General features: G+C 42.0%; 1 protein-coding gene across 3 annotated transcripts in view; it reads left to right on the forward strand.

Moving 5' to 3' along the window:
- edem3 (ER degradation enhancer, mannosidase alpha-like 3) overlaps positions 1-11,371 on the forward strand; it is a 77,987-nt gene that overhangs the window by 61,925 nt on the left and 4,691 nt on the right. For 2 of the 3 annotated variants that reach the window (XM_043699563.2, XM_087990758.1), the window contains one exon: positions 26-67. The exons of the other annotated variant lie outside the window; for it this stretch is intronic. In XM_043699563.2, the coding sequence (XP_043555498.2) occupies positions 26-67 (42 nt within the window). The remainder of the gene's footprint in view (positions 1-25; positions 68-11,371) is intronic. 3 annotated transcript variants of the gene reach the window in all.

Raw genomic sequence — 11,371 nt, forward strand, 5'->3', positions numbered from 1 at the left:
TGCATCACGTGGACAAACATAACAGCCACAATTATTAAAGGTCAAAGAATTACAAACTACGTTAGCAGTAAGTAGTTTTCTTCAAATATGCCATTACTTTTGTTGTCCAAGTACATCAGCAGTAAGATAATTTCTAGCACCCTACCATATCCTGCAGTAAAGAGACTGGCTGGCTGTTTTGGCCTTCGTTGATGCTACATTGAACCATCTACCAGACGGTGTATCATAATGATATTCAGATATTTATTCATTCAGCTTTCCTCCTCCTTCCCTAGGGAAGTATATTCTAAACAAAGAACTGTGGATGCTGGAAACCAGAAACTGCTGAAAAAATGCAGCAGTTCTGGCAGCATCTGTTGAGAGAATGCAGACTTTGGAGTTCTGGGAGAAGGCCCACTGGACCCAAAACTTTAACTCTGCTTTCTCTCCACAGATGCTGCCAGATCTTGAGTTTTTCTAGCAATTTTAGATTTTGAAGCATATTCTAACTTTGTTCAGTTGCTTCCCATAGCAACACAGCTGAGACTTGGAATACAAGTGTATGAACAATCCTGAAATCCAAGGTCATGCTTTAGTTTAACCATGAGGTTCTGGGGTCTCGTGGGGAAATGATATGAGAAGAGAAGCTATTGAAGGAAACTCTAATTGGATAGCTGGGTATGAAACTAGACAACTGATGTTGCAACCAGCTACTAGAGAAGGTACTGTGTGAGAAGGATGGTGTGGAAATTTTGAGAGGGACTGAGAACGGTGATGATCTCAGTCACACAGGATGTCATAGTCATACAGCATGGATCCAACCAGTCCATTCTAACCATAACCCCAAACTAAACTAGTCTTGCCTGCCTGCGCTTGCCCATAACCCTCCGTACATTCCTTATTTAGGAACTTCTCTAAATGTCTTTTAAATGTTGTAACTGTACCTGCATCCGCTACCTCCTGTAGAAGTTCATTCCATCTGTAACTTTAAGAACAATGTCATGCTTTGACAGGGACAGAAACTTGTTTGAAGGGATTTAAATATGGAGTAGCATGGTCGCCATTCTGGGAGGTAACATTCTTAAGGATTTTGTGGAAGTAAGGAAAGTTGGATATGAAGCAGTAGTTTGCATGGATAAGAGGTTGTGTGTCAATTATTTTGAGGAGAGGTGTGATACTGGCAGATTTGAAGGGGAGGGTTAGTAGCTTGAGAGAGATTACAACTACCATTAGCTAACCAGGGAGTCACGCAGGGAGGTTGAGTGGTCAGCACTTAGGTGGGAATAGGGTTCAGAGAACAGAAATTCAATTTCATGGATAAGGTGAGTTCAGAGCGAGAAAGCAGGGAGTTGAAGAGAAGGACATGAGTTCAGCTCCAGGGCAAAGGAAGTGGGAAGCTGAGGGAGATTAGTGAAAGGGACGGAGGCAGCTAAACAATTGGTCAATTCTGGCACAGTGAGCAGTTTTAACATGTGACAGAAGGTGAAGATGCTTGATGTAATCCAGTCAGATCTGACAATGAATGATTAAACATTCAAGTAAAATTAGAAAATACAGAGATGGCAGATGAATCGAACAGTACTTTTATATTGGTCTTCACTATTGAGGGTACAAGTAACATGCCAGAAATATGACTAATTCAGAAAATAGGAGGAAGAAAATTGTAATCCCCAGGTAAGTGGTAGTGAGTAAATTGTTCATGGCTGTGGGCTGGTATGAGTCGAGAGTGAAGTGCTGGAAAAACACAGCAGGTCAGGCAGCATTGGAGGAGTAGGAGAATCAACGTTTCAGGCATAAACCTTTAATCAGGAATGAGGCTGGTGAGTCGGGACTGAGCGATAAATAGGATGGGGGGTGGGGTTGGGGGCAAGGTAGCTGGGAAAGTGATAGATGGATGAAGATGAGGGAGAGGATGAAAGGTCAGGGGGGTAGTGATGGACGGATCTGGAGGGCAGTGTCAAGTTGGAGGTTTGGGACTGGGATAATAAGGTGGGGGGAGTGGAGAATGAGGAAGCTGTTGAAATCCACATTGATCCTGTGTGGGTGCAGGATCCCAAGGTGGAATATGAGGCGTTCTTCCTCCATGCATCGGGTGGTAACGGTTTGGCGGTAGAGGAGGCCAGGGCCTGCATGTCCTTGACAGAGTGGGGGGGAGTTAGTGTTCAGCGAGGGGGTTGATTGTTGCGGGTGTCCCAGAGATGTTCTCTGAACTGATCCACAAGAAGGCGTCCTGTCTCCCCGATGTAGAGAAGACCGCACCGGGTGCAATGGATGCAGTAGATGGCATTGGGAGAGGTACAGGTAAATTTCTGACGGATGTGGGGCCTTGGCGCCTTGGACGGTGGTGAGGGGAGTGGTGTGGGTGCAGGTTTCACATTTTCTGCGGTGGCGGGCAAAGTGCCAGGTGCCAGGAGTGGGGTGTGGGTGCGGGGATGTGGACCTGATGAGGGAGACACGGGGGGAATGGTCTTTTCGGAATGCTGATAAGGGTGGGGAGGCAAATATATCTTGGGTGGTGGGATCCGTTTGGAGGTGACGAAAGTTGCAGAGGATGATGCATTGTATGCAGAGGTTGGTGGGGTGGGAGGTGAGGACCGGGGGTTTCTGTCCTTGTTGCATTGGGAAGGGTAAGGTTCAAGGGCACTGGTGCATGAAGTAGAGGAGATGCACTGGAGGGCATCGTCAACCACGTGGGAAGGGAAGTTGTGATTGTGGAAGGAGGCGGCCATCTGGTGCTTTCTGTGGTGGAATTGCTCCTGGGAACAGATGCGGTGGAGGTGGAGGAATTGGGAATAACAGATGGTGTTTTTACAGGAGGTAGGGTGGGAGGTGATGTAGTCTAGGTAGCTGTGGGCTTGTAGTATATGTGCGTGGTTAGTCGGTCGTCAGAGTGATGGAGAAGTCCAGGAAGGGGGGGAGAGAGGTGTCAGAGATGGTCCAGGTGAATTTGAGGTCAGGGTGTAAGGTGTGGGTAAAGTTGATGAACTGTTCAACCTCCTCATGGGAGCATGAGGCGGTGCCGATACAGTCATCGATGTAGCAAAGGAACAGGTGGGGTGTGGTGGCAGTGTCACTGCGGACGATGGACTGTTCCACTTAGTCAACAAACAGGCAGGCATAGCTGGGGCCCATGCAGGTGCCCATGGCTACCCGTTTGGTTTGGAGGTAGTGGGAGGATTGGAAGGAGATGTTGTTAAGGGTGAGGACCAGTTCAGCCAGGCAGATGAGGGTGTGAGTAGAAGGGTACTGGTTGAGTGGATGAAGATGTGGGAGAGGAAGAAACGGGGGCTTGGGGATCTTCGACGTGTACAGGGGCTGGATATCAATGGTGAAGCTGAGGCTTTGGGGGCCGCGGAAAGGAAAATCTTGGAGCAGGTGAAGGGGATGGATGGTGTCAAGAACATTGGTGGGGAGTTCCTGGACCAAGGGGGACAGGATGGTGTCGAGGTAGGAAGAGATGAGTTTGGTGGGACAGGTGCAGGCTGAGACAATGGATCGACCGAGGCAATCAGGTTTGTGAATCTTAGGAAGGAGGTAGAATCGGGCAGTGCAGGGTGAAGACTGTGGATGGGAGATCCCCAGAGGTGATGAGGTTGTGGATGGACAAGGGATCCTTCCACATCTGTCAGAAATTTACCTGTACCTCTACCAATGTCATGTACTGCATCCGTTGAACCCAGTGTGGTCTCCTCTATATCGTGGAGACAGGACGCCTTCTTGTGGATCATTTCAGAGAACATCTTTGGGATGCCCACGCCCACCAACCCCATCGCCCTGTGGTTGAATACTTCAACTCCCCCTCCCACTCTGTCAAGGGCATGCAGTCTTTGGCCTCCTCCACTGCCAAACCATTATCAGCTGATGCATGGAGGAAAAAAGCCTCATATTCTGCCTTGTGACCCTGCAACCACATGGGATAAATGTGGATTTCAACAGCTTCCTCATTTCACCCACCTATCGCTTTAACAGCTACCTTCCCCCTCCCCCCCAGCCCCACCCCCCTCCCATTTATATCTCAGCCCAGATCCACCAGCCTCATTCCTGATAAAGGGCTTATTCTCCTGCTACTCGGATGCTGCCTGACCAGCTGTGCTTTACCGACACCACACTCTCTACTCTGATCTCCAACATCTGCAATGCTTGCTTTCTCCTGTGGGCATCTAATCCAGAGCGTTAGATGAAGCAGTTGCTACGTTGGTTAGAATTGTACAAGGCTTCCTAGATTTGGTGAACATTACATTAGACTAGAAAATGGCAATTATAAATCTTTTAATCAAGAAGGGAAGAAGACAGACGAAACAAACTGCATAGGTCAGTCAGCTTCACATCTGTCAGAGGGAAGATGTTAGATAATATTATTGAAGACTTGCAGCAGGCCACCTAGAAAAGTGTAGAGCCACCATGGTATTATAAAAGTGAAATGCACGCTCAACCAATTTGATAAAGTAGGAGCAGAAGGTCATTCAGCCCTTTAGGTCTGCTGTGGCCATTCATGGCCGACTTGTTAACCCTCGACTCCACTTTCCTGATTTTTCCCTAATAACCCTTGATTAAAACTTCCATCTATTTCAGCCTCAAATATACTTAACAACCCAGCCACAATATCACTAAACCTCTATCTATCTAATATACTACGCTAATACGGGCTTGTACTAAACAGCCTACCATATGGTACGTTATCAAACTCCTTTTGAAAATCCAAATATGTTACATCTTGATTCCCCTTTATCTGTCCTGCTTTTTGCCACCTCAGAGAATTCTAGTAAAATTGTCAGGCATGATTTTCCCCTTCAGGAAGTCCTATTGACTGTGCTTGTTCATATAATGTATTTCTGAATTGTTTGCTATTACATTCTTTATGATACACTTTAACATTTTGCCAATAACAGACTTTAAACTAATTGGCCTACAATTACCTGTTTTTGTCTCCTTCCCTTTCTAAATAAAAGTATTACATTAGCAGTTTTCCAATCTTCTGAGTCTTTTCCAGAATCTTAGGATTCTTGAATGATTACTACTAGTGCATTAGTTATTTCTGTAGCTATTTCCTAGCTACTTCCTTTAATGTCCTAGGACTTACTGTAATTGTTTGAAATAGTAACATATGTTGTGGATAAAAAGGAACCAGTAGATGGACTATAGAATCAGTTCTACTATGACGCTGTCGTTCCATTCTCATGCAATTCTGTGTTACAAGAAAATCGCATAGTTGATTACAACCAATACACACTTTAAAACTTTGCGCTTTAGAAACAGTGTCCTGAGTTCGACAGTCGCATTACAACAAATTTGCTTTAATGAAACACGTGTAATAGCAACATGACCTGTATTTAAATTTCCGGAAGGTATTTGGTAAGGCGTCAGAGTAAAGTTCATTTGGATGATAAAATAATAATGGCTAACAGACTTGATATATTGGCATTAATCGGAGATCTACAGCACAGAACAAAATTGTGTCTGTGCCAGTCAAAAAGAACCACCTAACAATTCTAATCCTGTTTTCCAGAACTTGGTCCATTGCCTTGAACGCTCGGCATTACAAGTGTATGTCTGAATACATCTTAAATGTTATGAGGGTTTCTGCCTCTACCATCTTGCAGGCAGTGAGTTCCAGATTCCCATCACCCTCAAGTGGGGGAAAGAAAATTTCTTTATATCCCCTCCAATCCTTCTTACTAACTTTCTGAATTTGTCCCACTTCTCTGACACAGATATTCCTACAGGTATCGGCTCCCAAGCCACTCTAGCCAAATCGAACTGATTTTGTTAAAGTTGCTCTTCCCCAGTTTAGATTCATACCCATCCTTATCCTTTTCAATAACAATCATGAATCTAATGGAATTATGATCACTGTTTGCAAAATGCTCCCTCACTGATAAATTCAACCACTTGCCTGGATTCATTACCTGAAATTAAGTCCTGGACTACCCTGTCTCATTGGGCATTCTACATACTGCTTTAAAAAGCTCTCCTGGATTCATTTTAAGAATTCTGCTGCTTTTAAACCTTTCACACTGTGACGGCCCCCATTTAATGCTGAGGAAGTTGAAATTCCCTACTATCATTACCCTATTATTTTTATACTCCTCTGAAATTTGCTCTTCTATTTCTCTGACTGTTAGGAGGCCTGTAGTACACTCCCAGCATTGGGATTGCTCCTTTTTGGTTTTTAGCTTCTTTCAATATGGCTTCAGTTGAAGAGCTTCTAAGATATTATCCCTCCTTAATGCTGTAATTGATTCCCTGAACAACATTATTTTCCCCTTCTTTTATCTATTCCCTGTCTTGCCTGAAGATTCTATTGAGCTGCCAATTCTGCCCCCCCCCAACAATGTTTCAGTGATAGCAATGACATCATACCTCCATGATTTAATTTGTGCTTGCTACTCATTTCCCTTATTTGTCAGACCCCTTGCATTAAAATAAATTCAATTCAACCTTGCCAAACTCCCTTGTACCTTTTTAAATGACCCACAATTTCCATGCTGCTTTAAATCACTTATTATTTCTTCTAATTTTGGCCATTTATCTCCCCCTACTGAATCTCCCACCTCCCTGTCAAGTTAGTTTAAACTCTCCCCTCCCCATTTAGAAGTTTGACTGAGAAACAGTAAGTATAAATTGTCCTTTTCTGGTTGCCAGCATGTCATGAGTGTTGTACCATGTGGATCAGTGCAGGAAATTCAACATTTTATAATTGATATAAATGACTTGAATGTAGGAACCAAACAAAGATTGATCAGAATGTAGGTTGTGAATAGGATATAGGTTGTCTACAAAGGGATATTGGTAGGTTCAGTGGGTGGGCAAAGATCTGGCAAATGAACTGAAACCTTGGAAAATATGAAATGGTCCATTTTGGCATTAAGAATAAAAAATTATCTAAATGGTTCGAGATTTCAAAGCTCTGAGGTGCTGAGGGATGTGGGTGTTCTTGTACTTGAATCATAACATGTTAGTAATCAGGTACAGCAGATAATCAGAAAAGCTAATATAATAATATATTTTACTGAGCGAGGAGTTGAGTACACTAGTAGGGGTGGGAGAGGTGCTGTGCTTCAGTTATACAGGACATTTGTGAGACCACATCTGGAGTAGTGTTTAGGTAAACATGTAAATGCATTGGAAGCAGTTCATAACAGGTTTGCTAGTCTGATACCTGGAATGGTTGAGTTGACTTAAGGTTGGACAGGCTAGACTTGTATCTGCTGGAGTTTAGAAGTGTGAGAGACAGTGTGTTTCACATCTCATTGAATTTATATGCTGGAAATCAAGCCCTGCTATTTAATTCACAAAAATTTTAAAAACATTCCAAAACTACTTGATTTTTCAGACCAATGTTGATCAAAATCACGGACAAGGTTTCTGTACTTAACAAGAAATCACAATTTATTGCAGGTCATTAGATTTTAACTACAAGTAAATAAGTAAACTCAAGAAAATTAAAGCTCTAAACTTCTTATAAACCCTATCTTTCTCTCATAGACAGACGCAAATAGGGAAAATAAACACGTGGATGGAGGGAAAACAGTTCTGTGGTCTGTGTTAACTAGATGTCTTGGGTTGGTGGTTGATGATCTAAACGTTTGCCTTCGACTTTCCTTTTTTTCCCCAATGTTTGCACTGGTTTGAAAATAACACAGGGTGGCTAATTCACTTATGAAATCTCTCTGACTTCTCCAATTCCAAGTCACAACTTGCAGCATTGCTGGTTTTGTCAGGTTTAAAATGGCTTACTGCAGAAAACTGAGAGTTTTTGTTTGCTCCAGACCTGCTGATTTCTCATCTAAGCTGACTAGCTTCTCAGTCTTGTTCACTATCCAAGTTGTTTAACTAGCTGACCATCAATCACATGGTTGTTGGCAGATAGAGGACCTTTGTCATTGATAGTTGGTCTCTAGTCCACAAGCTAATCAGCTTCCCTTTTAAACAACCCCTCAACTCCTGATCATTCCTGGAACTGACAGCTACACAAACAGGGTTCACAATATCAAATTCCTTACTTTCCAAACATTCAACCATCATTGTAAATTTTAAAACAGTTCTTTATCAGTTCAGAGTTTTAAAAAGAACAAAGAAATAAAGAAGCAAACTTTCCACTTGATTGAAACAAAAGATCCTGACTGTACTTAACACCTCTCCAGATCCACTGTTTCCTCTTGTGTGAGAAGTTAGAACTGGGGTCACTGTTTCAAAATAAGAGGTGCCCATTTAAGACAAAGGTGCAAAAGTGCTTCTTCACAAAGGGTCACAGGTCTCGGAAATTTTGTCCACAAAAGCTGCTGGAACTAGAATCCGTGAATGTTTTAAGGGAAAGGAAAGTAGATTAGCAAGTGGACTAATGGTTATTGGAGATAGGCAGGAATGTGGGATAATTCAGCCATGACCTGATTGAATGGTGGAAGAAGCTGGGGAGGCTGAGTGGCCTATCCTTGCTTCTAATTCATGTCCCTTGCTATATATGATATGGACTAATGAGAGAACTAAAACATTTATTTGGATAAGGGCATCAAAGATGGAGGTGAGAGTACAACTGAGCAGAACAGTAGCTACAAAAATGACACTTAGGAATTTGAAAATGCAGTTCAAAGTGACTAAAATCTCTTTTCCAAAAGCAAATACAGAAGTAATTGTAGTTGGGAGATGGGGTGAATGAATGAAAATTGATAGAAGGAAGTGATCAGTGACATTCTTATCTTTGATTGACATGATGGAACTTAAGAGGTTACCTGAGATGGCAGAGTCAAGTAGGTGATCATGAATATGGGTAGCGTAGGTGTGGGGGGACAAGTTTATGGGAGAATAGAGGCATAATTAACTCTAAAGAGGGGCAATATGACTTTAAGTAGAGCTTGAAGTACAAGGGCCAGAATTTAGTAATTGGAGAGGAAGGAAGTGTTAAGTATTAGTTAGCAGGCAGTTTATTGTGGGACATGTGACACATTTTTATTCAACCTTATTATCTCAGCACAGGCACAACCCTTAGAAGGTAAGGTAGGTGCAAACATGCTGGTGAGCTCTATATGACCTGTAACTAGCACATTATGTGCCTTGGAACTGGAGCAATGTCAAGAAATTGAATAGAATTTCCTTCTGACGTTCTTCAGTAGTAGTTTGCAATCTCTTTGAATTGTTTTAAAAAAATGTTCTCTCTATATCTGCTTCAAACTAATTGACACCATTATTGGTAAGAGTAAGGATAGTTCATCTCAAACTCAAAGACTCCTACTTTGTCTCTCAAACCTCCTGTGGGTTTTGGCTTATTTTCAGCTAAACTATAAATTTTGTTATAAGTTCCTAAACCAAATTAATCAAACATCAGTGATGAGCAGGGTTCGTCTAATTTTCTTTCTGTCAATGCGGCCCTCCGGGGTCTGTGCGTGGCAGTGACTTCAAGCACCAGAAGTTGATGCCATGATCCGCGTGCTGACACCAGTGGAACTCTGGAGTGGTTGTGTGCACAGCTTAGAGGTAATGGTGATATGAGATGAGCTGTTTGGTCATACAGACTTGAGAATTGCAGGGGGATAAAAAACATCTTCCATTAAAACTTATCATTTTGCACACATCAAGACAATTGACAAATTCTGTATCAAAGTAAAAGGAAACAGCAATTATACTATACGAGAGGGTACTGTTGATGGTAGAGGTGCTGTCATGGAAATATTGGCCAGTTGTGAAACCTGAGCTAATGTTGGATGCTATGTTGTGAATTATGCAAGCGTTGGGCTGGTTGGGTAGAGTCAGTATCCTGTTTGTCACAAAAGGACACCAGGCTGTGCTATTTTATATAATCTGTCAATCTTTGGCTTATATAGCCTATATGTCTGGCTGACATGAGCACTGAAATTCATATAACATATTATTCGTTTATATAATAGGCACAGCTACTTTTTTGTCTTTTGGAATGGCGTCTAACCCTTGCAGATCCTCCAATTTGTAGATTAACTGCTTGCTATGCGAGTTCATTTAGCTCAATTGGCTGGCTGATTGGCTTGCAAAGCATTGTGATGCCAACTGCATGGGTTCAATTCCCACACCAGCTGAGGTTACTATTTTCCTTCTCAACCTCTCCTGGTGTCCCTCAGATTGAATCACCACCAGTTGTCTCTGTAATGAAAGAGCAGCCCTATGGCCTAGTAAGACTGTGGCAACTTGATTTGATATGTTTGCTATATTTTGAATCCACGGCTGCTTATAAGAATTTCCTTACTTCCCTTAATGGGTTTGATCCTGTGCTGAAATTCACCATCAAAATGGAATGGTTGAATTGTTCTCTTTCCTTGATGTCCTGGTTGAGAAATTGACCGGGGGCTGTCTACTGCTCTACTACAAACCTATCTTCACTGGCCTCTATTGGTGTTAGAGTACCTACAGTGCCATGCGCGGACACGCATATATAAGATTGCCTTAATGGCACCCTGCAAAATAGGCCCCTAGTTATTTGGTCACCATGTAAATGTGGTGCTGAAATAGGGTACATCAAAGCCATCCTGCAGGATAATGACTACCCTGATCAGGTCATTTCTCACTTTATATTGCACATACTCGTAAACAAGCAACAGCCATTATTTCTGGCCCTGAAAACTGCTAGGTCTATTTCAATAAGCTGGATGTCTCCAAAGTTTAACCAACAGATTCACCACTGCCAAATTGTAAGCAATTTCATTGCTCTGAAGTTTTGTCAAATTTTATTTTGGAGCAAAGAAAACAAATGGATTAAAATTATATTTCGGTAATTATTATACACCAGAAATTAAGTAATTTGTCATTCCTGTTTGGTGACCAATTGTAAACTTGTAACATTACACTGGCCAAATGAGATCGGAGTATATGGTTTTCAAAGGAAAATTGTCATTTGCCTTATAGTTTTATATACTTCCATATCTTATTAGGCAGGGCCTTATTCTTTGCATCTAGAAAGAATGTGTGCATTCTGCACCTATTTCAACAGAAGATAACTGACGGCCATTCTTTGGTTCAGGGCACAGCCTGAGCTAATCGGAATCAATCTGCCTGGTTTAAAATTTAAATAAAGCTTGGCAGTTAATGGCTAGTCATCATTAACCAGCAATCCCTCTACCAATAAGCCCACTTGTCAACCAGTACAGTCTAATTGTAGTTTTCCCTTTATTTTGTTTTTTTTAATGAATTACCCAAATGAGTACAAGATGGAAAACTTTGACAACATGTTTTGTTTTCTACAACACTTGATGAGATTAGTAAAGTTAAGAACTATTTACAGACTTGTGATATCATGAATAAATACCACTGTTTGTAATTATTAACATTCTGAAATAAAATTAAGCTGTATTTTCTGGTTGCTCAGAACGCCAGGTGCCTAAGAATCCACTGTTTTGAATTGTTGGAAGAATTCTGCTCACTTTAAAGA

Source organism: Chiloscyllium plagiosum, unplaced genomic scaffold (assembly GCF_037043375.1).
Source record: "Chiloscyllium plagiosum isolate Xiang-an unplaced genomic scaffold, Cpla_swu_hap1 HiC_scaffold_9, whole genome shotgun sequence".
NCBI classification, from domain to species: Eukaryota; Metazoa; Chordata; class Chondrichthyes; order Orectolobiformes; family Hemiscylliidae; genus Chiloscyllium; species Chiloscyllium plagiosum.